At 47.1% G+C, this 26,113-nt stretch overlaps 1 protein-coding gene across 1 annotated transcript in view; it reads left to right on the top strand.

Annotated features, from left to right (window-relative positions):
- The window catches only part of LOC142578783 (synaptogenesis protein syg-2-like), a 198,476-nt gene extending 173,103 nt beyond the window's left edge, over positions 1–25,373 (top strand). Inside the window, exons 3-9 of the mRNA XM_075688353.1 lie at positions 313–423; positions 7,886–8,089; positions 11,213–11,509; positions 13,289–13,609; positions 16,059–16,367; positions 22,088–22,402; positions 24,159–25,373. Coding sequence (XP_075544468.1) covers positions 313–423; positions 7,886–8,089; positions 11,213–11,509; positions 13,289–13,609; positions 16,059–16,367; positions 22,088–22,402; positions 24,159–24,250 — 1,649 coding nt within the window. The 3' untranslated portion in view covers positions 24,251–25,373. The remainder of the gene's footprint in view (positions 1–312; positions 424–7,885; positions 8,090–11,212; positions 11,510–13,288; positions 13,610–16,058; positions 16,368–22,087; positions 22,403–24,158) is intronic.
- Positions 25,374–26,113: the final 740 nt, after the last annotated feature.

Below are 26,113 nucleotides of genomic sequence, written 5' to 3'. Positions count from 1 at the left end.
GATGAATTGGCTCACGCGCACAGACGGCGCCACGCAGTCCAAGCTGGTCACATAGGCCAGTGCTCATCACGGAACACAAGAGTGCCTTGTGTACCGATGAGAGATAGGGACGGTGCTTGAGTAGTCGAGTAGGCTTTGGATATGCCAGTGGAATCGCATAATTGTTTTTCTTTGTTCTTATTTTGGTGCAGGTAAACAAACCGGATATTGTTCTTTGTTCTGGCAAACCTCCCTACCTTTCTACTTTATTTCGTGTATCTCTCATTCTTCGTCTCTCCTTATCTCCCTCTCTGATTTCCTTTCCCATTGCAGAGCCCCCGACTGCCCCCGTGATCCGAGACGGGAGTGGCACTGTACTTCACGGTGTCACCAAACCGTATGATGAAGGCATCAGCTTGGTTATCGTCTGCGAGGTGCGCGGAGGTGAGGCATTCTTGCTTTTTACTCCTTAATTGCCGTCGCAACTTTTCTGTATTATATTTTCATTCAAATATTTGCGTCACAAAATATGGGATAATTTAAATGAAAAGCGTGCATGTTCTCCTCATGTAAAAGAATTGAAGCGGTTGATTATAGAACGTGTTATCCACAAGCCAAGATTTTGATACCTGGTGTTGTTAGCTGTACTGCAATGTGTTTCAGACCGAATCGCGTTTGATGGGTGACGTTTAGGCGGAGCAATTGCCGGCAACCTTTGCAAGACTAGCTTCGCCTTTAGCGACCAACACCCATCCTCCTCCTCTTCTTCTTGCCTAAAGCAGCGGAAAGCTTATTCTCTCGTTAACATGATCGGCTTATTGGTAATTTAGGGCAGTAATATGAGCATATCGTTAAAAACTAGGGCAGCCTTGCTGAGTAGTTGAGTTCGAAGCGGGACGCGTTGGTTATAGTTAAGCTTTGGGGGAGGGGGGGGGTGCCCACCTGTCTTGGTGTTCTAGATTCTGTAATTGTGACACGGTCACAAAGCATCCCCTTAGATATTATAACTAGCACAACTGGTATACAGTGCATGTGGTTCAACTGGTTGCTCGCGTTGTGATTATTTTGCCTAGCTGCCTGTGTTTTGTATCAATTCCTTCAGCGTTAGCCATTATTAGCACGGCTGCTATAAATGTCTGCAGTGTATACCAAGTAGACACCGCAAATTAAGTACTAACGACACTGCGTACATATGAATGTGACACAGTTTCAGTAAGGGACGAAAAGGTGAAAGGGCTTATCCCTACGTGGGTGAATGCAAAAATATTGCGACCACCGCACGATGCTTAGAAATTATGCCACAACGCAAGGTCGTGGGATCGACTCCCACCAAAGGCCGAGGGTGTGACTCGCAACAAAGGTCGTGGTTTCGAGTGCCTTAATTATCTATACCATAATTCGCTGTGCCTTAATTAAATTCACCTTAATTAACACCAAAGGTCGTGGGTTGGACTCTCACCAAAGGTCGTGGCTTCGAGCGCTTTAATTAACTATATCTTAATTAACTGTGCCTTTAACTTCACCTGAATTCACACCAATGACCGAGGCTTCGACTCCCACCAAATACAGTGGGCTCGAGTGTCTTGATTAACCATACCTTAATTAAACGTACCTTAAATAACTTCGCCTTAAGATCAGAAGTCGTGGGCTCGAGTGCCGTAATTAACTATACCCTAATTAACCGTGTTTTAATTATCTTCGCCTTAGACTTTATCCCTAAGGTCGAGGGTTCGTAGTCTTAATATCAAAGGCCGCGGGCTCGACTCCCACCAATGGTCGAGGGTTCATAGCCTTTTTGTACAGTCGTGTGGCCATGCCGCCAACGCCGGATTTTCCGACTCATAAGCCATTTAATGCTTTCGCATTAATAAGTTAACTAGCTAGTGGTCGAAGATGGCGACGGTGTCAGCTGATGACCAGAAAAGAAATTATGCAGATTCCGCGTGCTGTGGTTATCGAAGTTATGCGAAGCAATTTGCAAGTAGCTGGCTATGGCATGGACCCTGCGGCGGCGCGCCTCAACCGGCTCTGTGACTCTCTCGATTACTTCGAGCATATCCGAACTTATTGTGGAGCTCGGATATGCTGAGGGCCAGAAATAATGTGGGCGTGCCAAGCTGCTCCGTTCCTCTGCGCCCGGTAGCATAAAGGTGCCGCACAAAATGCTGAGGGCCAGAAATAATGTGGGCTTGTCTAGCTGTTCCGTTCCTCTGCGCCCAGTAGCACCCCAGTAGCACGCCGTCCTCGAGCTGCTCATGTAAATATCTGAAGAACACCATGTCCAAATTGACGCACTTCTCTTCGAAGCTGCAGTCTTCCGAGAGCTTCTTTGTGAGCGTCAGGAGATTGTTGGCGTGCACGGGGTGAGAAACTTGCTTTTGGATGGCTGTTCGTACATACGCGGACCTTTTTACGTTGCCCATCTGGCTCAGCGCACGTAGCACGCGAGAATCGGAGACGAGAGTCGGATGACGGAGCTCGGATAACGACAAGTCCGCGACCGCCGGCAACGCAAACATGAACATATACCCAGCAGCTCGAGTATGCATGGTAGGCTATATACAGGGTGTGTCAGCTAACATTTTTTAAAAGTTTTTTAAAAGTTGCCTGTAGACATAGAAATATTCTAGCTCATAAGGTGCTCGACTCGAAGCGGCGGACACTACTAGCAAAAAAAAAAAAAAAATGGAAATGCAAAATCGACTAATGAACAAAAGTGCACTGATTACCTTTTTAACGAATTATCGTATGATCCACATTGCAATTTACAAATTGTAGCCGTGGAGTTCACAAGGCGGATCCACTCAGAACGAATTCTCAGAACGACGCCACTTTCGAGATATTAACTCCCAAACTTTGCGGAGAAATGCATTCATTGGCGTTCCAGTTAGTTGTGTGCTTCAATGCATAAAACGACGTTCTTTTTTCACAAACTAATTGGAACGATATATATATATATATATATCTTAGAAATCATGCGAAGCAGCAAGGAATGCTTCGCATAATTACTAGCTGGGAAATACAGTTTATCTCGGGATATCCGCTAAGGCTCTGATAAGCAGCTACGCTGCACAATCTCTACCGCATTTCTTTTTTTTCGCCCCCCCCCCCCTTTCTTTTTGTCTGAGCGGGCGCAACTCAGGAAAACTCTGACGGCTGCTTTCGCACATGTCCTTCGCTTTATTATACTGCTGAGACGATGTGTACGACCTGCAAAGCCAACGACATTGCCACATCCACGTGGCTCGCACTGCGTGTCATTTGGGGGAGCGGCGCCTAGCTTAGACTTAACGGAGACGTATGGCAGACACCAAATACGCTCCCCGTGGGGAACAAGGTATGTGTGCTGCTCGACTGCGCATGCGCGTACTACCGTCTTCGACTTGTCCGCACTTGTAATGACGCCAAACACGCTAAGGCCGCGGCCTCATTGCGACGAGAAATCCTGACCCGCTAGCTCTATTGCTTCACAGCGCCGTAACGTAATGTGTGACAGAGAACGACCTCCGTATAAACTGGCTTGTTGACACTGTTCAGACGATCAGACACGATGAGAAAACGCGCGGTGCACCCATTTAGGCGTTTGTGTGCTTTTCGTCTCGATATATTCGTCTGGATTTCGCTCCATCCCTTGCGTAGTAGACGTTCTTTCGCACCTTGGTTCCCTGAGAGAAGTATAGATCTACATTCTACCTTAACTCAGCTCACTCCATGATAGAGTGTGAACGCAGCGGATCGAGTCGGTGCTTTATTGCGTGTCACTGCGCTCGGTGTCAGGTGGCCCGAGGCAAATCGATGAAAGAGTTTCCTCTGCTCTAATGGCGCTGCGTTCTACGATTAAGCTTGCCTATACGTGGGGTCCCAGGTCTTGAGTGTTTCTTGGGCCACAGTCAGCACCGCTGAAAGGCACAGTGCCGGTCGAACAAAATGGCATACCCGGGCTTTCCGCGCGTCCCAGACGCGTGGATTAGGCGTCTCGTCTCGAGGGGTTGCTCGACACGCCGTCGCATATTCGCCGGTGAAGCGCTAATGGAAAGGGGCGTCCAGGGATGCCGATAGATGATTTGATATGCTTAAAGAAAGTACTTCAGTTTTGTTAAAATATATTTGACGCGTTTTTTTTTTGCCTTGAGTTTAAACTGATCATTACGGACTTGCCACGCTTTTAAATGGCGCGCTGCGCTGTCTAACTTAAAATAAATGTCAGTCATCTCGCTCACTTAGGATGCCATTTTTACAGTAGTGCTCTATAATTTTTCGCAATTTGAACTTCGCATGCACATGGCCTGTCTACTCGAAGCAACAGAAAATGACTCGAGTAATCGAATGTATCCGGATGCTCTGTGTTGCGTATGCGCAGCGGCGTGTTGGTGTGGGGACGCGGCAGCGAGATGCTCGCCGCGTTCGTGCGCATGCTCGCACAAAGCTTTTTCCGGGTCGCTCGGCTTGGTGCCAGTCGTAGAGTGAATATTTGTTTTGAATATTGCAGAGCAAAATAACTGGATCTGCACACATGCTCTTTCGTAGGTCTCGTTTGAACACCTTCGTCGGTGTGTAGGTAGCACCGGGTGTGCGCTCGCAAATGGGTTTGCGGGGCCGTTCGTTGAAAGCCGTGGAAGCGCCTCGCATTTCTTAGCCGACACACACCCCGGCCTACGGGCGTAATCGGCGAGTAGAAGGCCACGAGCGGCGCCTATGCTAGACGCTCTCTTCGCAAGTCGGGGCTTCCGTGAACGAAGACCGATCCCATTTTGCCCATATCGATTAGGTCAGTGCATTTAGACACGGCGTGCATTCATGACCATGCACTTAGATGGTACAGCGCCGCACTGTGACAAATGTTGCGTCTGTTCGATGTAGAGTTTTCATGTTCGGAGCGGAAGGTGAAAAGGTATTCAACGTAATTTTGCACGGAGTTGTAGGAACGTAATTACTACGGGCCGAATTCGGGGAATTTCGGCCGTATCTGAGCAATAGCATCAACAATATTGAACGTTCGTAACGTAAAGCGCCATAAAGCGCGTGACGTAATGTTCTAGAGCCATTCACGGCGGTTAGTATTGAGGCCTTTAGTTTCCTGCCTTTTTATGAAGCAGTGGCACTGTTTGTACGCTTTCTACCGCGTCGTTGAGTGCATGTAAACAGCGTGGTGGAAGCACTTTCCAGGCTTAAAAACTGCTGCTTTGAAGTAGCATTTATGAACTAACGCTATTGAGGTGGTTGCGTCTCGGATTTATAGCATACTCTCCAGGCGCTAAGAGCAACTCAGAAGGACGGACGTACAAAAGACGATGCATACATAGGACCAGGCAAAGATTGTAAGTGGCTTTATTTTGATGGACGCTGTGCAGGAGCGCCATACGAATCGTTTTATGTATGCGCACATTGCCCTTTTTTTGTGTAGTTTAGTACTGCACTTAGCTGTTCAAAAAGTATTGTACTGCGGTCCAGTCCTGTTTCTGATGTTGAAGAACAGGAATTGAGTTCTAAGAAAAGCCAGAGCGTAAGTTATTGCCTCTTATAGCACCCGAGGTTCAAAGTTGTTTTCGATCGTTTTTCATCAATATATCGAGTGCGACATACATTGTTTGCACCGTTCTTCAGTAGCTCCCCTAAGTCTGTCATCGTGCTGAATTAAAGCGCAGGGACCGAGCACGGGCTTCTAAATTGCGAAGAAAAGCCGCGGATTACAAACAAGAGGTGCTCTAGAAAAAATCATCGACAGAAGCTTGTGGTCAATCTCGTGGCAACTGCACTCACACTTAACGCAGGGCACGCCTTAGGGAGTGGTCCCATTGCACTCGACGCCTCGTCGTTAGTTCACTCACTCACTCACTCACTCACTCACTCACTCACTCACTCACTCACTCACTCACTCACTCACTCACTCACTCACTGAATCACTCTCACTCAATCACTCTCAATCAATCAATCAATCAATCAATCAATCAATCAATCAATCAATCAATCAATCAATCAATCAATCAATCAATCAATTTCCTTCCTCGTAGCTATAGTATGTAACTGGAGTAGCATGTGAAGCCTGTCATACTGCGATCTCTGCTGTTATCGTTAAACATTTTGATGATATTCTAACGATAAATTGATCTTTAATTATTTTTAATGGTATTGTACTGCCACGATCAATTTAAGACTAGGCGACGACGACGACGACTACGACGACGACACTGACGAAGAGGTTCGCGGCTGCTGTCGAAAGTTGTTACCAATACCGTACTACATCAAGAAGTCAGGTTGCCCTAAATATTCTGTAGATTTCACTTGTTGACGGTACAAACATTCTTAAGTACGTATGAATACCCCATTAGAAGTTTGGAAACCATATTCCTTTCCCAGTCTGCATTATTCTTTAGAGTACACTGGCCTCGGTTTTATACACCACAGGTGGTCTTTGTAAAAACATTGATTAATCCCTTGAGTGTACGCATGTTGGAGGTGCCACCTATTTGTGATGTGCGAGAGAGTGTACAAAGCGCCTATGACGAGATCTACCTAAACAGTGCAAAATGTCCCTCTAGTAATATAGTAAACGGACCATTACAAGATCAGTTATTGATCTTAATTATAAACACGGTAATCGCGACAGACACCTCTCAGTGTGAAGAAAATTCTGGAATTGTCATTTTCGCTCCTGCTCTAGACTGGTAATTCTTAATCAGAATTCGACACCCCTTATCCGTATTTCTGGCTGAAATTCCAGCTGTAATGATAGCCTTATGCAAACTAAATTCATCGCGATCGACGGTAGTCATAATAACGGATTCTTTATCTTTATGTTCTTCGCTTACAGCAAATGGTGGAACTAACCTTTTACATACATTTCATTTTCTAATACCTGCCGACATAAACTTAATTAGATTGCTTGGGATGCCTAGACAGGAGGGATTATTCATGAACGAAATGGCTGACAGTCTCTCGAGAGTGGCCCTCAAATGCCTGTGCTGTCACTATTTCCTACATCAGCTAACCTAACTACTGCTAGATCAAGGAGAAATGCGATTATTCGAAACCTTTCGAAACCAGCTATAAGCTATAAGATATACAAAGCGACACCTCCTATTTCCTTGGCACGAAATTCCTTTCCCACGAGGAAAACTAAAGTAATATTTACCCGATCGCGTTGTCTAATACCAGTCTTAAGGTTTTATCGTCACAGGGCTGGTCCGGAACCCTCCCCTCTGCGCCCAATCTCTGGAGAAGATGAGACTATAGATATCTTTTTCTTATTCTGCCGCGGTATTTCTTCTTGAGGAAAGACATTTTAGAATCACGGTTCAGACAACTTGGTTTAAATTTTTCCACTTTGAATAATATTTTGCTAGGAGCCTCCTCTCTCGGAAACTACCGCAGGGAACCACACGGATGCTAGCTCAGCAGTGGAGGAATTTAATACTTGTTTAAAGGGTATATTCTTAAGTTGTTCACACGTTATCTTTTATTCATTTCTCCCTGATAATTTTACCAATTTTACCAATTTCCGTAGTAACTGCAACTTCCTAATACCATCCAAAGCTTGGCCCATCCCCCGCAGTTGGTATGCGTCATCATAGAAGGAAAACCCAACGAAGCGAAACTGTCGCGGCATCGAAAACAGCCGTTCATTCTGAGCTGACTGCCTTGCAGTTTCCTCTCGCGACAAACTACGTCGCGTAGTCCTAAATAGAGCGTGGTAATATGAAGTCAGCGCCTTTAGGAGTGCAAGCAACGTCTTTTCCTCTCTCACTTTATGGATGGATGGAAACAGCTTTATTGAAAATCCAGCAAAGTTTAACGATCCGGGCTCAGGTCTCCCATGACGGGACTTCGAGGCCTTGCCTCGTCACGGCCTCTCGAGCCCGCTGGGCTGCCCACTCTTGTATCTAGCGTTCATCTATCTCCTGTGCAGGAGAGCCGCCACCGAAGCTTGTTTGGTCCGGGAGCGGCTATCACCGCTTGCAGGCGAAAGAGCAAAACATCCGCCAAGGAAACGTCACGCGAAGCTCTCTCCGTATCGAGTCGTTGGGAAGAGAGTTCCTCCTCGACACCTTTGTCTGCGCTGTGCAAGAGATTCCAGAAGCTATGAACACCTCTTTCACCGTCGACATGAATCGTAAGTTCTATTTTACTGTACTACCTGTATATACTGCAGGGCCTTCAATCGCCTTACCTTTTGTAAACGCGAAATGACTGACCACTTACGCAGCCAGAAGACGCATGGTATGATGCGGCGTCCGATGCGATGCGCGGCGCCCAGGAACGATGGCCGCTTCGAGTGTTAGACTTTATTGTATGCTCGATAAATCAGTTGGAAAGTAGTTGCATGTGGTTGTTAGTGACGACAATTCGTGTACTTTGGAATGTGTGTTCTGATTTATTGCGTAGTTGCGACGTCTTGGAGGCACCTGCTTGCACGAAGCAGAAAGCTAATTACCAGAAAATGCCTTCGAAAAACAATAAAGAAAATTGAATTCTACTTTTTACTGTTCAGTAGCAGTGCCCTTTCTATTATTACAAGTAGTACATATAAAATAGTCTCTTTCGTGCGGCCGAAGGTACCACGAGTGTTTTACAGTAAACAATTGAGGAACTTCCGCTCCCGCTTCTCTGGAAATGACGACAGTAAATGTTTTATATTTACGCATGTACAAAAACATATTTGCACAAGGAGCCGAGTGGAGAGTGAGTGAGTGAGAAAACTATTTCCGAATCAGAACGATTCGCGTCCGGCGAGTTAGTGGGCTGGGGCACCCGCCAAGGTTAGGGTCCAGAGTTCTTGTCTCCCGGTGGCTTCCTTGGCTCGCCGGGCTGTCTAGAGTTGGTCTTCCAGGTTCGAGCAGAGCAGCACGGCCTGCCGTCGCGCGTGGAGGCTGTTGATGGAGGTCTGGCTCTCATTTTCGTGTATTAGTCCCTGGCATTCCCATAGCATGTGTTCTAGCGTGGCTCCGGTGCCACGCACTTTGCATCTATGTGTTGCGTATATTTCTGGATAAATAGCGTGCATTCGTGTCTAACTCTTGTATGATCTCGTTTGCAATAAAGGTCGAAGTTATTTTCCTTTTAATTTTGAGCCGAAAGCTAAGTATCGTCGACGAATTCAAGATGTTTTTGAACGCAAAAGCCTTTCTAGGGTCATCGTGAAGTTTGTGTCAGCAGGCCTGACCGCCGGAGTGTCTGCCGAAGCATCATCATGCCATCTGACGACATAATAAAGACAGATTAAGCAATGAAAAATGATTGATAGTGACAGTTAGTGAATGATAACGTTATAATAGAGATTGGTAGAGGTTAATAATGACTACTAATGACTTGTAATGACCTGTAATGACTACGACATGACCATTATGTCTAATGACATCTTGTAACGGCTACAATTCATTAGAAATGACTAAATATGCTTAGTAATGACCAGTAATGACTACTGATGACTGAAATAACTTGTAATGACTACCAAATGACCAATATGCCTAAAGACGATTTGTAACGACTACAACTTATTAGAGATGACTAAAAATGCTTAGTAATGACCAGTAATGACTAACAATGTCTGAAATGACTTGTAATGACTACTGATGACTAGGATATGACCAACATGTCTAACGACGGCTTGTAATGACCACAATTGATTACAAATGACTAAAAATGATTAGTAGTGAGCAGTAATGACTTAAAGAAAGAAGAGAAAGAGAAGAAGCAAATAGAAAGATGCGAATGATAAGAGGACGAAGAGTAGGCTTTCGACTTTCACTTCTTCAGAAATATCTTAAGAGACCCTGTAACTTTTTTTTGTATTTGGGCCGTTGTGGCACAGTAAAATCTTTCAGCACTTGCTATGTTTATTCTATGGCTCCTTTAGAATAAAATGTAGTCGATATTTACCAACGAAAGCTTGAATAAGCTCTAGCAGATGCCGTCAAAATCCATGACGTTACACATGACTGGTGCGGAAACTTCTAGACGGCGTCGTCGTACGAGTTTTGTTTTGGCATCCTTTCCGGCTTACCAAGCTTTGTACCAAACTAAGAGCGGTTTTTTAACGCGACAGCGTTAAAGAGCTCGTGTCGCAGAAAAGCCGGTGTAGTCGGCGTCGGCGGCCGTGAGCGAAAAATGGCGGAAGGCACTTCATGAATAAAGACAACTTGCAAAATGACCTCGGTGGGAATAGAACCAGCGTCTCCGGAGTGCGAGACGGAGACGTTACCACTTAGCCATGAGTTCGATGCTTCAGAGCCAGACAAAAGCGCCTCTAGTGAATGCGGTGTTGCCTTAGGAATGTGCCGTAGAAAGTTATACTGCGGTGTACATAGGTAATTATGAGCATGTATATTACAGAAGTCGCAGGTAAACGCGTAGCGAAGTACGTTTCCGCTACATTTCTTCTGCACTTAGCGCGCACGCAGAGCTATCTTGCGGCAAACACAGAAGATCCCTTCCTCGCAATGTACGGCGCTGCCTCGACAGGTGGCGCGCCACTCGCCCGCATGTCCCCTTCGTCTCGTTTGAGCGCATTGGGGCCGTGCGGGGACCGGTGCGAGGATGCCCCAATACCCTTGCGTTTAATAATTTTTGTCGCTCTCTCCCCTTCCAACTTCCAGCGTGCGTCACTCGAACACTCGTGTTTAGACGACGCGGCTCCTCTTTCCGCTCACTGCGCGATTCTTAGGTGCAGCGTCCGATGCCAGACGCCTCTAACGTGATCGCTGCGCCGTAGCGCGTCTGGTGGGAAAGCGTCCCCTGCGATGTGTGCCGTGCTGCTGGCGAGCAGTCATGCGTCTTCGTGGTGCTCCCAAGCGAGATAAAGGACGATCCCATCAAGACGTCAGCCCCATGATCGCTTCCGCCTTCATGGCGCGTCGCGGCCCGGCTGTCCGTGCCGGTCACGACGTTTGGCTCGCGTAGATCGTTTCTCCCTACGAGACACCGAGTTCTTTGGTTCGTTCCGCTTGCTGAGGCGCACGTTTCGTCTTTCCGTGACTCAAGAGCATACCGAGCGAATGAGTGGACGGTGCGAACGCGGTGCGATAACGCTATCGCGTTCCACTCTCGAAGGCGAAGCTTAAGCGTCCTCGAATATTATTTTTTTGTTACTGTAGAAGGGTAAATCACTGATGAAACTAGAAATAAAGGTTTCCCTTAAGCTCCAGGGCCATCACAAAAGCGGGCTTTCTCATGCACTGTGTGTGATAAATCTCAACTTCAACGGCGCACCTTTATTGTCTGCGCGACGCGGCCGCAGTGCGACCGCTGTCGGCGCGTCTGTGGAGCGTGCAGAACGCGTCGCGGGCCGAGCTTCCGGCGGAGCTCCACTGCCGCGCCCTGGGGTCCCGGCCGGCGGCGCAGCTGAGCTGGTGGCTGGACGAGGTGCACGTCGAGCCCTTCTTCCACGAGGAGTCGGACAGCGGCAATGAAAGCTTCAGCGTGCTGCTGCTCACGCCTACGGCCGGCGACGACGGAAGGACCGTGCGCTGCATGGCTGCCAATCCGCGCTGGCCGGAGGACGCCCTCGAGGCCACCTGGACGCTCGACGTCCAATGTGAGAGGAGAGGCCGAACGCGTGAACGCTATTCCACACCATCTGTAAAATTCTGCCGTATTGTCAAATTCGCCATCTTGTCAGTTCTGATTGGCTCGAGGGGCTTATACGGTCTCTCCGAGTGTATGAAAATACGAACATGGCGGCTGCAGGTTCAGGGTTGTTCTGTTCCATGCTATTCTGTCCCGAGAAAGAAACAGATACTTGTGGTCACTGAATAAGCCAAACTTAATTAACCTTTCGGAACGCTACTTGTTCACAATCTTTAATTAACGTGGAGCAACTTTTGACTTAGACAATGACGAGATGCATTTGTGTGTTCTTTTTTATTTCTAGTAAGGTTACTGACTAGATGACGTTTTGTCGAACGTATCACTATATCCTGTTCTGACTTGTCCTTTCCTTTCTTGTCCGGTCCTGTTTTTTTTTAATGATAAAGCTTTCTTTATTTTTCCCCTTTATTCCTTTTTTCTATCTTTCTTTCCTTCTTTCTTTCTTCTACAACTCAAGGAGCTCAGTGTTTTGAAGTCTTTATACTTGATCGTTTTGTTCTTTTCCTGCAATGTTAGAACGAAAATAACAAGAACGAGATGTCATCTGTAAGTTTCAGCTAAAGTTTACAGCTTAGAATCCTTCATATGGTCCCTGAAAGCGTGAGCGATAAGAAGGAACGCGGTAACAAAAACTGTGATAACCAGAACAGAAACCGAAGTTGTAAACGTAGAACAGAAAGAGAAAGCGGCCACGTGCCCAAAGGTTCACGCGCGTTTTAAGAATGTGCTTGCTCTATGTGTTTTGAAGTTCTAGGTCGCGTACCGTTTCGACGCCGCTTGCTTACTTGAAGCGGAAGCTATCCGCTTAGTTCTGTCGTCATTTCTTAGACACTTTATTTTTGTGGCTTGCTCTATCCCGATCTTTTGTGTTTGCTTCAAAACAATACACCTAAATTCTTCGCAAGGAAGGTGGATGTCGTCTTCGAATGCTAGGACGGTGCCCTTCTTTAGATGTCTTTCGCTACAACAGAAGTTCAAAGGAAGTTACATAGCTGTGTTATACTATAGCTTCAATAAATCAACGAAATCATTTTTATTGGGTTGCGAAATAATATAGTGCTGGTAACAGATTCTAGTTACTAATAGCGTGTCAAATCAGGCTACCCTAATTTTTTATTAGTGTCGCATATATTGAGTTGCACGTAACAAGACGAAAAAGACCTATATTAACCAACTGAATTCTTGACACACTGCCTGTTATTATTCAAATATGTAACTTGACATTTGTCAGTAAATAAGCCTTCACATGTTTTTATACTTAACAAAATATACGACAGTCACTGAAGACTAGAAACACATGTGTGAATTCAAGTTCTTTAATTGCAGGAAGTGCCAGTTAGGTAATGACAAAATGTAATGACACACACGCACATACGCGCGCACACGCACGCGCTCTCTCACACGCACACACATACACGCGCACACACACACACGCGCACGCACACGCACACTACACCACTCTGAAAATAGCAATCAGATATTTACAAGTGCACAGAGGAAAATCCAGTAGAGCATTCACAGCTAAGCCTCTATGCTAAGGCACGACCCGGTCTGAAGCACTTTTTTCACAGAGGACGTTTATGTCAGGTTCTGGCGCCTGTCTTCGCACTTCATCCGACGCTGCAATTGAACTCAGAGCCTTCATAGAACGGAAAGCTGTTTCGATTCGATTCCTCGATATTGCCTCTATCGACAGTGAGCGTGCGCACACCCTTCCACGTCGCAGACGCCCCCAACGTGACGCTGCGACTGGGCCGTGGTCTGTCCGAGTCGATGATCATGGAAGGGCGCGACGTGTACCTGGAGTGCGCGACGTCGGCCAACCCCGCCGTGGACGAATTCCAATGGTTCCACCACGGCCTTCCTTTGGAGCCCGGAGGCAACGCCACCGCTGTGGTCTCCGCTGGGCAGCAGTCGTCTCTCCTGGTGACCGGGCCCTACCTCATCATGCGGCGTGTGCGACCTTCTCAAGCAGGCACTTACGCATGCGAGGCGTCGAACCCGCTGGCCAGCGTGCGTAGCAACACCCTTAACCTCACCGTTCATTGTAAGTGACGGTGACGATTAGCGATCATTTATTGCGCCAAGAAAAAAGAGAAAGATTGTCCCGCGGTCAGAGCACGAGCCAGTTTAAAAAAAAATAACGTGATGTCGGCCTCAGAACCTTGTGCGCCCATAAACGGCGGGATCGGTGTTTCACTACCCTGTGTGCTGACAAAGGCCAGTCATGTTAAACATAGAGTATCTCTAATGAAAACTGAAGAGGTTTGATTGGCGGTAGGTCTACACGCAAGCTCTTCCAGAAGCAAATGATGAGAAATGATAACAGGGTGCGGTTATTTTTGTGCTTGAAGTTAGGGACAGCCATATACCATGTCATTGACGGTCGAGATGCAACCGCATGGCAGCGCACGCGCACTATCAGCCAATTCAGTGAGGGCGGTATAGCCGCTTGTGAACACCGACGAAAGCTCAAGAGCAACATGAAACGAAAAATAATTCCGAAACAGTTTAATGGCGAAAGGCGGTGTGACACAAGCAGCCATGCATATGAAGTGGCAGAATGGTACGGATACGCTTTATAAGTGGGTACCTATAGGTTGTGAATGCCAAGAAAACTTAGGTCGCCTCCAGCGCAGCTGCCATCGATGAATATATCCAATGCATCTGTCTCTATAGACCGCCCCAGGCTGTGTGTTTCAGGGGAGAATATTCTCAATTGGACGGTGGCTACATTCGACGATGGTGCAAAAAACAAGTGGCATGCTATATAATATACTGCAGTTCTTGAAGTGCACCTCTGTAAGGGATAGTCTATAATGGTGCGACTCATCCTCTTACGCAGTAGTCACCATCTATGTCCTTATATTTTCCCATCCCCTTTCCTTTATAACCTTGTATAATGAAGCAAACCAGACGCCCGTATGGTTAACATCCCTAAATTTTCTCATCTTGCCCTCTCTCGCTGTCTGGGAAGCCGTTAGGAAAAACAAATTATTTTTATAGGTATTTTTCTCTTGTCAAGTAAATGCCCCTGGTTAGTATGTGCTCGTTTTGCCAATCACGTCTGGCCGTTACGCGCACCTGCAATGTTCTCGCGTAGTCATAAAACTGACACGCCAAGGATGAAAAGGAGCGTTTCCGACAAACATAGACCCGGCCCTTGAAGATTCGAAAAACCTGATCGACGCACTCTTCCCTTGTTTCTTGCTCAAAATAGATCACTAGGCACATATTATAGCAGAGCTCCTAGGCGCCTCTTCTTGCGGCGACCGTCGGCGTTGGCGGCGTAACCGAGCGAAACAGCACAGCGAAAGATGAAAGCGAACGCAGAGGGGGATGAAAGACGCGAGGGGAGTGCAGCGGAAACACGAGGCGGAAAGCGGAGGAGGGTACGGCGAAAGCGTGGGAAGAAAAGCGTAGTGCGGCGACAATGGCTACGAGATGGCGCCAGAGTAGCACGCGTCATCTGGGAGGTCTGTCAGCGACAGCTGCTGTGAATCGCGCCCACGCGTCACCCACGCGCTGGCTCTCGCGATCCCCGTATTAGCGAGGCAGTCACGCCACACCTCGCTACGTTCGCAACGTGCCGCACGAGGCAGATTGTCCGTGCCAGTCAATGTACCGCGAAATGAAAACACGTATAAAGCTGCGCTCAAATTTCGCATTAGGGAGTATCGTAATTGTCGGTGATTTTTTCGCCTTATTTATTTTTTTTTTTGGGGGGGGGGGTGCCGAGCTTCAGTTCATAGCGCTCGGAGGCAGTGCCACAGTCGAGCTGGTAAGGTAACCGAGACCCGACAAAATTCTGATAACGTGGCTGTTATAATTGCTCTAGGACGAGATGAACGTTGACATCGAGCATGCTTTCTCTGACTAATCTCGAGGGTCTGTCATCACTGCAAACGGAGTAGGAACGCAATAGGCAGCAGCAAATTGAACCATTATATTTTTTTTTATGAAAGTGAAGATGGTCATGGGGGGGGGAGGGGGGTGCGTTCGACGGTGGCGCTAAGCTGCAACTGAAAACCATACGAGTTTCTCAGAAACAAAGCATCGCAGTTAAAGAAAAAAAAATAGTCCTGGTCCGGGTATGGAACATGGAACCAAAGCCTTTTCAGCGTGGTCGCTCTGCCATCTGAGCTGACCATGCAGGAGGCTAGAACATTGCACAGAGCGGCCGTAATTATCGACAGCCCAAAGCATAGATTCGATAAATTTGGTCTCGCTCTGCGATCTGCTTGCCTTCCAGCTCAGATCGTCGAGCGACGTAAAGGCGTTGGCCTAGGGCTCAGAGCTTCTGAGAAACGCCTATGGGTTTCCTGTGTAGCTTCGTACTACAGTTGGGTGGATGGCAGTGTTTCCTTTCGTGAACCTTCCGCCAGCTTCCGGGCTTCCGCGGAACTGATAAGACTTTAGATTTTTATAGTCACGTGCACCTTTTGGGCCGCTTCTGCCATTTAACGATCGCGGTGCTTGACTCCTCGTGGCTCAAGACTCGCCGCGCTGCGAGCGCATCTGGTCCTCGACAGCGGACGTCGGCAACGAGACTCTGGTCCACTGCCGAGTCCGTGCGCAGCCCGCCGACCGGCTGAGCTTCACGTGGAGCGTGCGCGACGCCGCGGGCGAGCGCCCCGTGGCCCAGCGCGGCGCCCTGGCCTCGGCCAACGGCTCGCTGAGCGTGCTCAGGATACCCCACCGCCGCAGCTTCGCCTCCGACGGCGCAGACGTGACGCTGTACTGCCGGGCCCGCAACGCAGTCGGCCCGCAGAGCAGCCCCTGCGTCCTGGCTGTCGACCCGGTGGGTGAGTGATCACTGCCGTCGCTACTTCGAAGCGCCTTCTCTGCGTTGGACACTTGGGAGTCAAGTTAAATCGCAACTGTTCCCTCACTGATTTTAAGGCATATTCTTGCAAGTGCGTCGTTTCAAGAGCGAGAAAAATTCTCGAAACTTCCCGGAGGTTCAGCTCTCGGTTCCTTCATGACACAATACAGCCCCGCCTTATCGGCAGACGGCTAAACTGATGCAATCAAAATCTGTGACGTCATGGCGAGCTGGTGCGAGAACTTCAAGGCGACTTCACCGCTCAAATGGTGGTCTTTGCGTTTTTCTGGCCGCCTTAGCTAAGCTTCATCTCTAGGTTTTGCTATCAGGCAGTTCAGTCAGAGTCTGTTCAGTTCAGTGCAGTCAAAGTCAGTTAAGTTCTGTCAATCAGTGCCGTACTGTCCACTGCCAGCTCAACACAGAGCAGTTCAATACAGTCAGAGTCATTTCAGTTCAGTCCAGCCAGAGTAAGTACAGTCTAGTCGGTTCAGTTCATATCACTACAATTAGAGTCAGTTCGTCCAACTCAGTATTGCAGAAGCGTAAGTTATGTGCCGGTACACCAAAACTTCATGTTCCTTTCTAGTGCCCCCACAAGAGCTTATTCACGTTTTATCGGGTCGCTCAGCAATTTGGTGCGCCAGGCACGATTTTCGTAAATTCCGCATATGCAGACGACTAGAGCGCTGAATTTTCGCCGGTGGTCAAAAAAGTCATTTGCAGTGTGTTTCATAAAAAAAAAAGAAAAAACACGCAGCTCATAATAAACAGATGAAATAGCAAAGAAAAAACATCACAAGCGTACAGGCGGCGAATGTATGATGAAGGCAACGCTCAGAGGCATCTCAATCCAAGTGTGACCGCGTGAACAGCGCGTTTACGGAGTTCTCACAAGCAGGAGGGGCACGCAGGCATTGAAAGAGAGCTTTGCAGAAAGGAAGTAGATCCACGGAGACGCTACGGAGTCACTGAATCCACTGCGGAGACGCTGAAGGTTGGTCTGTTTAAAGACAAGATTCCATTATTTATTAACAAAGTTACGCGATCTGAGATATATATTTGGATGTTTTTGTGGTATTTTTGGCATACGCTGCCAGCACTCGCTTTTATTGAAGAATGCGTGCTAAGAATTTGCATAGATATGTCAAATTTGCTGTCGACGTTATCTATATAAACCTAGAAGTGATGTGATGTGCCTATCCTCAAATGCCCCTGCCGTTGAGAGCGCCCGCAATCAACCAGAAAATGGTAACAACTTAATGTGCTCAGTGCGCCATCCAACAGCTGTGTCGAGGTCGTTTTAATTCTTTGTATTATTTTTGTTTTTGCAGCGTTACGTCAGCTATCTTATTTCGAAGTACTTACTCAACGTAATGGTTCATCTAAGAGCACAAGGAACAGATGCACGGAACAGGACCGCTTGTGACTGCAACAACTGATATGGAGAATAGGACTTAATTGCGTGCCCCCAGCCGTTACTGTCACATGACTGCGGTACGAGGGACCTCAGTGACCAGTCTTAGTGACCAAGCGCACGCATGCCCCTCAACGATCATTCTGCAGTTTCTGTTTGTGAATGAATGCGCATAATTTTCATCACATGTCACGTAGACCAGTTATTGTCCATATTGATGCCTGTTCTTTTTATCTTTTTCTTTCTTTCTAGTGTCAGCGTCCGAACATTCAAGCGTACCGTGTAACTAAAATATATATATATATATATATATATATATATATATATATATATATATATATATATATATATATATATATATATATCTTTTGCGCAACAAGAAGTAACAGGCACACGTTTTAGTTAGTTAACGCATTTTAAGATTTCTTTCTTTAAATAGTCGGCACGCAGGACTAAAAAATAAACTACGCAATTCAGGACTCCCGCTTTCTACCCTTCTTGTGGCTTTTTGGGCAACTGTACAAAATGTAAACATAAGATTCAGTAAATAAGCCACTTTTGTGTTCTTCTGTCTTTCTTTTTTTCTCTTTTTAAACGTGAGTGTCTTGGTAATGCCTACCTGCTATGCTCTCACTGAGAGTGGCAGTATTGAAAATAAATAAATAAATAAATAAATAAAATTTAATGAATTATTCTTTAAAAAGCTTGATACCACAATACTTCAGCCTAAGTTCTCCGCAACGATGACTTGCTCGTTCGCTATAAGTTGCACCACGAAATCTGCCCGTTTCCGGGAACGTAAATTGAGTTTCACTAGCTCGCCGCCAGAGGTGGAGAACGTCGAGCGGATGCTTTCTGGGAATGCATTCTCCGAGCGAGCGCTGAGGGAGGTAAGAGGATTATAGAGCGCAATCTTAAGAGGCTAAATTAATCGCCGTAGTTTTTATTGCGACTACTTTCTGTTGTACGTTACACTTCTAAATGCGCACGCCTAAGAAGAATACGACGAAATTTTTTTTAGCTTCCAGTCGCCAAGGCAGCGCGAATGATAAAATCTTGCATTGTTCGAGTACAATGCAACAGAAAGCCGCAAGGACTGTGAGTATTTTATAAGGACGTTAAGGCGGTCATAATGTGTAGAGAAGAACAGTGTGTCCGTATTTGGAGGCAAGATCTTTAAAAATATAGTGAAAATTTGCTAAGCGCGCGCAAGCTTTAATACAAACGCTTAAGCAAACAGATAAAAATATATAAAATACGTGTCTTTGGTAATTCAACTCCGGGCAAGAGATGTGCACCAAACTGGAATGTTTTTGCTGCTGTGTGAAGCAAAGAGGATAAACTGGGACACGCAACAATTATCAGGTGGCTCATTAGTTGCAGCTTATTATATATGTATAAATGTCAAAGATTAGGCAGACTGACTTTCTTCTATTGTGGTTTCAAAGCTTCCCTATTTGGTGTCACTTTCGCAGTGAGATTTTATGCAGAATACCTCGAAATCCCAGAACAAAAAGGAAACATAAGGAAAATTTCTACTGGCCCAATTATCGGGATTATCTCTATCAAGGCATACCCCCTATTTGTGAAGTCTGTAGGATCGCATTTCCGTCAGTACGGAAGTGCAAAAGCTTTACAATTTCTTCTGCAGTAAAGTTCTGAAAATGAGTTAGGAACGGAGCTGGTGGAACTTCTCGGCGCCTGGCCCTGAAAACGGTGCACTGTTATCAGGGTGACGTTGAAACGGCGCATTTTTCTCGCAGATAACGTTGATAAAGTATTCAATCTTTGTGCTTCACGAACGAGCAACAGAACCCCGTTCTGAGAGAGAGAGAGAGAGAGAGAGAGAGAGAGAGAGAGAGAGAGAGAGAAACGGCATGGGAAAGGCAGGGAAGTTAACCAGATGAGAATTATTTATCTGGCCTATAGATCCATACATCGATGATGGTTGTCTGTATTGTGGAGCCGCGTAATTGCTGTTATGGTAATTTTCAAGGCCGCTGGCGATTCTCGAACGCGGTTTGGGCAAAGACTATAGTGTTGTATTGCGTCAACAGTCCTTCAGTCGCTTGTAGGCTCAGCGTCACCGGATGTCGGCGCTTGTGCCGTGTTTTTTGGCCAGACGTCTCAACCGACGGTAATTTAACATTCTAAGGCTTACGAAATTTTCCATGTGCTCGTTCTGCGACCGATAAACCTGATATTTACGAGCGCCTGATAGCCATGCGTCCCCGCTACTATAGATCTCGTTGTATGCTAGAAAGGTTGATAAGGTTTGTCCCTCCATCCAAGTATATATATATATATATATATATATATATATATATATATATATATATATATATATATATATATATATATATTATAGTAAAGGCAGAGAGGTTAACGGGAGAAGAAAGAAGCTTCTGGTTCCGTAACCTACACTGGGGGAAGAAGGAAATAAAGAGGGCAAGCGTTTCAAAAGAAGAAAGCAGACGTACGAGAAAGGATTATATAGGGGGTGGTCAAAGTCTTTCTAATAGTCTACTCGAAGATGGAAACTTCGACAGCAGCGCCTTGACCAATTTCTGATCGTTTAGGCCAGTATTCCAGGATCGTCATCTCCGAAAGCGGCCGGTCGTCGAGTCAGGCCAACGCGGTCGCTAGCCATTGCCTGTGTCGGCTGCATAGCTAGGACAACAGCAAAGAACATTTTGGATAGTTTCCTCGCTGATGCTGCCGTCACAAGCATCTTGTTGTGGATGTGACAATGGAGTACGGTGACGTTTGTATACATGGTGGACAGACTAGAGCAGGGGGGATTCTATTCGACGATCGCCAGTCGGGCTCGCCGCTGTACTTTTCACCTGTGTTTCCTTGCTTTTCGAGGTGCAAATTCACCTTGTAAACAGTTTTATTCTTCTCATTCGTCCTTCCAGGCTAATATTTCTTCCGTGTTTCTTGATTTCCGTGTGAGAATATTGTTAACGTGTGCATAATATCGATACTATCTTAGCACCGATTATATTTAGTTTTGAGACAGTGCAGTCATTCACGTTCGTAACCTTTCTCGATAAATCGTTGCTCTTGCCATAAGAAGGGGCAGTGGCAGACATAAAATAGGAAGAAACAGCTCCTTCCCATGATAAATAAAATAGGCGGCGTTTGTCATAGTAATAACGTTTGTTATCGCCCGTCTTCTTGAGATGGCGCTAGCAGGACACGCGTACTACACTTAGAGCGTACTATAATGGCACTTCACATGTGCACGCAATCGAGGGAAGCACATTGCCTCGCTCGGTGGCGTACGCGTATTTTTTTCGAGAGGAATATAAAGCTGAATGTTTTTTTACTTTTTCACATTGAATGACTCCGTTGTAGCTGCCAGAATGAAGATTCATGCTGACGGAGCGCTGTTTTTCATTCCATAAGCAGGCCGATAAGTGGTGGAGCGACAGCATAATGCACACGATTACGGGCGTTTAAATCACAGAAAAAGGTTTATTTTTTCGTGTGCTGGTCTCACAGAGAAGTATCCGTCAAGTGACTCATGGCTTAACGATGACATACAACGCATTTTCGCAGAAGCCCCTTCACTGCCGCCACTTATTTTGCCCGCTTTCGCGTTTTCCATTATATTTTTGTTTTGTTTAACGGTTTTTCTTGATTTGTTTGTGTTGTAAGTGGGGCAACAGTACTCCGTAGCACCAGCGCCATAAGCAGCGACAGTGTTGTCATACGGGGCACTAATGCAGTGTTAAACATGCGAGGTTCGACGAGGAGTCGCTCTTTGCTAAAATGCAGCACGATGGGAGTTGCTATAAGCTCAGTGAGTTATAACACCAAGTTTGAGTTTGGTTTATAGGCGACGCGGTAAAGAGTTGCTCTAAGGATACGTACGTCGATGCTATAGCTCACGTACATGCTGCGGTCGCTGTTGCTGGCCTGCCGTCTTCCCATTCCTTGCGGTGAGCGTCGGCACCGGCGTCGACGTAACCGAGTGAACGAACACAGTGAAGGATGAAAGAGCGAATGTGGAGCGCAGCGGGGAATGTAAGACGCGAGGAGAAAAGAAAAAAAAAGTAAATTATGGGGTTTTACGTGCCAAAACCACGATCTGATTATGAGGCATGCCGTAGTAGGGGACTCCGGAAATTTGGGCCACCTGGGGTTTTTTAACGTGCAACTAAATATAATTACACGGGTGTTTTCGCATTTCGCCCCCATCGAAATGCGTCCGCCGTGGCCCCCCTTTCTTTTTTCTCTCTCTCTTTGCCATCGCCGCTTCTCTCTTTCTCGCTGTGCAGAGAAGCCCAGCCAGCTTCGAGACTGCAGCGTGAGCAACCAGTCGGACGAGCGGCTGCTGGTGTCGTGTCGGCAACCCGAACAGCGCAGGCCGGGGCAGCAGTTCGTGCTCGAAGTTCATGGTTCTGCGACTGCGCAGTCGCAGCAGCCGCTGGCAAATCTGTCGAGCGACCGGCCCGTCTTCTGGATCCCGAGCCTGGAGCCCGGCGCCGCGTGCCGACTCGTGCTGTACGCGGTGAGCGCCGGTGGCGCCCGGGGACCCGCCGTGCGGCTGTCGCTTCACGCAGACCCGTACACGGCGCCGCTGGCTGCCGCAGGTGCGAGTGCGCGCGAGCGTTCGCGTCGACAGCGTCATTCAGAGCAGGGCATCTTGCGCTGCGGGATTGGCGACATCTAGCAACGCTTGATCCGTGGCTCTTTTTGCGTTGTCCGGCGAACGCTTAGAATCAGCTGGCATTTCATCTTTGCTGTTTAACAGGAGATGTGGTTCCGGGAGAATAAATCGCCACAGAGACGGCTATTCCAATCATCAAAAATGAACCCCAGCACCTAGGAAATACTGAAAAAAGAAAGGACTTAGAAAGGAAAAGTATTGAAATAATAAAGCACGGCTTAACTCAGACATAGCCTGTTACGTATGCATGAGCATGGTGTCTCGTCAACATGCGAACGTACAACCGCAGCGCGCGTTACCATGACATCTTTTGCACACAGTTCTTGCACATTTGCGCGCATCGAAGAATAAAGCATATCACTGCAAATACTGCATTCAAGACATTTCGCAAAAAATGCAAATTCACATGAGCGTGGATGAGTTGAAATTATGAATAAATTCACGATCGAGTGTAATTGAGAAACGTTGAATAATGTCTGTTAGGTAGTCACGAATTGCTATGGCAGCGTGTCTTCAAGTAAAAGCATGCAACCAAAGGGACTAGTTGGTGCACGTTCATGATTACGTTACGCTCAGTTTTACACTGGCAAATAAATTACACACAAAAAAAGAAGGACGCAGATGTCTGCGTCCTTGTCTCTCTTTCTTTTGTAATTTTTTTGCCATTGTAAAACTCAGCACAATGTAATTATGAGCGTACCTTTGTTTTTCCTGGCGCAACAGGTATTTTAGTAGCTGCCGATCTATAAAGCGACGACCTTGCGTTTCCTCAGCACGATAATCTAATAAGTGCAGACAACACAGAACTGTCCAGGAGAATTCGTTTGCTGGATGTTGCCATGTTTGTGTCAATAAAGAGATCTACACTATTCTAGTATTATGTTTGTATCAGTAATGTTTCCATCGGTTTTAAGCTTTACAATAGCATATAGCACTTGTATGTGGGAATCTAGTCGGCTATATTTATTTATTTCGTTAACATGATTCTCATACGAGTATAATCGCGCGAAAGCTCACCGCCTTCTCTCATTACGTTATCGTCTTTCTTTTTATGTAAAGCTATGCAATCAAGTTGATAACAGCAATTCATATACGGAAGCATTTCGCTTCATTCACGATATTGCTCCCATCGGACATTTTCTTATAATTTTCTTAGCTTAGTTACGAACACGGAGCAATAAACATTTAGAAGTGGAAAACTCCGCTGTTTGCGGCGACCAGATAAGGTCACAAGCCCGCGGAGCAACTATCATGCTGGCGGCGCCTGGCGGCCGTTTCGGTTGCCAGGGCAACCGGCCGAGCGTGTTGCTCCCGCTCGGCCGGGCGCGCCTGACTTCTATTGAGGTCACGGAGGAAGTGGCCCGAGAGCGTGCCGGAGCCGCCTGCCCGGGCGCTGCATTTTCTTTTTTTTCGCTGCGGCTTCTACGACGCGCCGCATGGCGCCGCCCCTGCATACGGCCCCGTCGGCGCATACAATTGGGACCTTATCTGGTCGCCCGCGCTCGCTCGCGCTGACGGGAGTTTCACCTCCTAAATGTCTTCCTCCGTGCTTACGAATAAACATTTGACATTTGATTCGATATTGCACGCCAGATATTTCTTGCCGTGTTTCTACTACCTTCGATAATATTGCAAGGAACGCTTTCAACTGAAGATAGCATTTTTTGTTTATTTTCCAGACAAAAAACGGAGTGGCGTCGCATCAAAGAGCGTCGGACTCGTCCAAGTGGTTGTGCCGCTCATTACATTACTGCTCGCGGCAGGTCGGTGACGGTGGCGTTAAGGCATGGCGAAGACAAACATTAACAGCGTGGGGTACTGTCCCGAAGCATTCAGCGCGCACTGCCATAAAGCACGGCGTATGAAAGAGACACCACCCGTCACAGAAAGGAGCAACGTCAGCGCCGTGCACGTCCGCTAATACAAGCACTGCACGACACAGCGACTGGTGACGCACCCACCCACGGAGACAAGCCTACCATCTCTCGGCCGTGTCCGCGCACGTGGAACTTCTAGATCTGCACCGACCTTCTCGTCGTTCTTCAGGGGTGTGACTTGGCGAGGGCGCACTGTGGGCGCTAGAAGTGAAGTCGTGTATCTTGCACGTCTAGCGTCCCCTTCTTTGAGGCGTTGTTACTTCCTGTGACGTCACGTGTGGCCTGCAATCATGAGTTTCGGTTATGAACTACCGATGTTATTGTTCACGTGACGCCATTTGCACAATCTGATTATAAGCAACGGTGACTTCACCCGTGTGTACCGCCAGCTAGGCGACATTGCGCCGACAGGCGGTGTCCGGTCTGTTGCGCGGATGCTTGCGGCGGGTGACAGCGTGGCGTGAATCGCACAGCACACGTGTAAGGGGAATGCCGAAAAACACCGAGCAAGCGCGCGACTCCGCTTTCTCCTCATCTGAAAGGAAGCACAAGTTCGCTCATATTCATATCGCGGCACCGCAGCACATTGTTGTCATTGATGCCGTGTATAAAATAATTTACTGTAAAATGCGCCCACAAAGCTAGTTAGAGCGAAAGGTGGAAGCCCACGTCACGTTTTTAGAGCTCTCAGGGGGTTTCCAATCTTGGTTGAATGGAACATCGCCCCGATGAACATCCGCGACACACTGTGCCAGGCACATCTTAAGCCCTTGTGCTCCGGATTTCTGATTGTAGCCTTTTCTGCACCATCATTTCCATGGTAGGAGGTACCACTGGAGTAAACATAGCTCCTAGGGAGATATTCTGAAAGTGGAAGGCAATGAAGTTAACCAGAAGAACGTCTGGTTGGCTACCCTACACAAATGGTAAGGTAGGAAGGAATAGAAATAAGAGAGATAGAGAAAGAGACGGTTCCCAGAACACGCGCGCACACAAGGAATATATCATTTGGTCAAATGGCGGATGATATATATATATATATATATAATAAACAGCGTAAAGTGACTTTATCAGCCTTTTGTGGCGCTGAACGAACAGAGCTTTATACGTAGTGTCTAAAACATGGCGGCCATAACGTGTTTACGGCTACGCAGTAACTTTCGATGCACGCAGCCCGCAAAAGCACAGCCTTCGAGATTTGTTTCTGTTACACTAAAGAGACAACCATCGCTGGGCCGTGGATTTCAACACCACATATTTTGGGATGCTGTCTTTACATAAAGAATGATCGCCCACGTGGGCAAATACGTAAAAGAGTGGTTGTCTCTGTTCATCAAAGTGATAACAGCCACAGAGCTTCTGAATGGCATAGCCTCGACGCAACCGCAGACCGTGAACGCAGCATTGCCAGTCATTCCAACGAGGAGGGCGAGACTTTCGTGAACACAGCTTATGACTTGTGCTCTGGCCATAAGGTTGACTGGCAGTGAAACGTGAGGCTAAAGCGAATTCGCGCTTACGTATGAGGCAGTGGTAACTAACGTTAGCGTCAGGAAACAGTGGTGAAGGCCGAGGCTCACATTATTTGCATCAAGTAGGATGTAACGCAGGCACAGACAATGTCTCGGAGGCTTTCGAGCGGCGACATACTGCTGCAGCGTTTCAAGCCAGCGGGCAAGTGAAGAAACATGCCTCAATTCGGTATTATTGAATTTGGGGGTTCATTCACGTGAGTTTTCCTTATTCATCAATCTATG

This window comes from Dermacentor variabilis, chromosome 4 (genome assembly GCF_050947875.1).
Source record: "Dermacentor variabilis isolate Ectoservices chromosome 4, ASM5094787v1, whole genome shotgun sequence".
Taxonomy (NCBI): domain Eukaryota; kingdom Metazoa; phylum Arthropoda; class Arachnida; order Ixodida; family Ixodidae; genus Dermacentor; species Dermacentor variabilis.
Note: the sequence above shows the minus strand (reverse complement) of the source record. Positions and strands in the feature narration are given on the sequence as shown.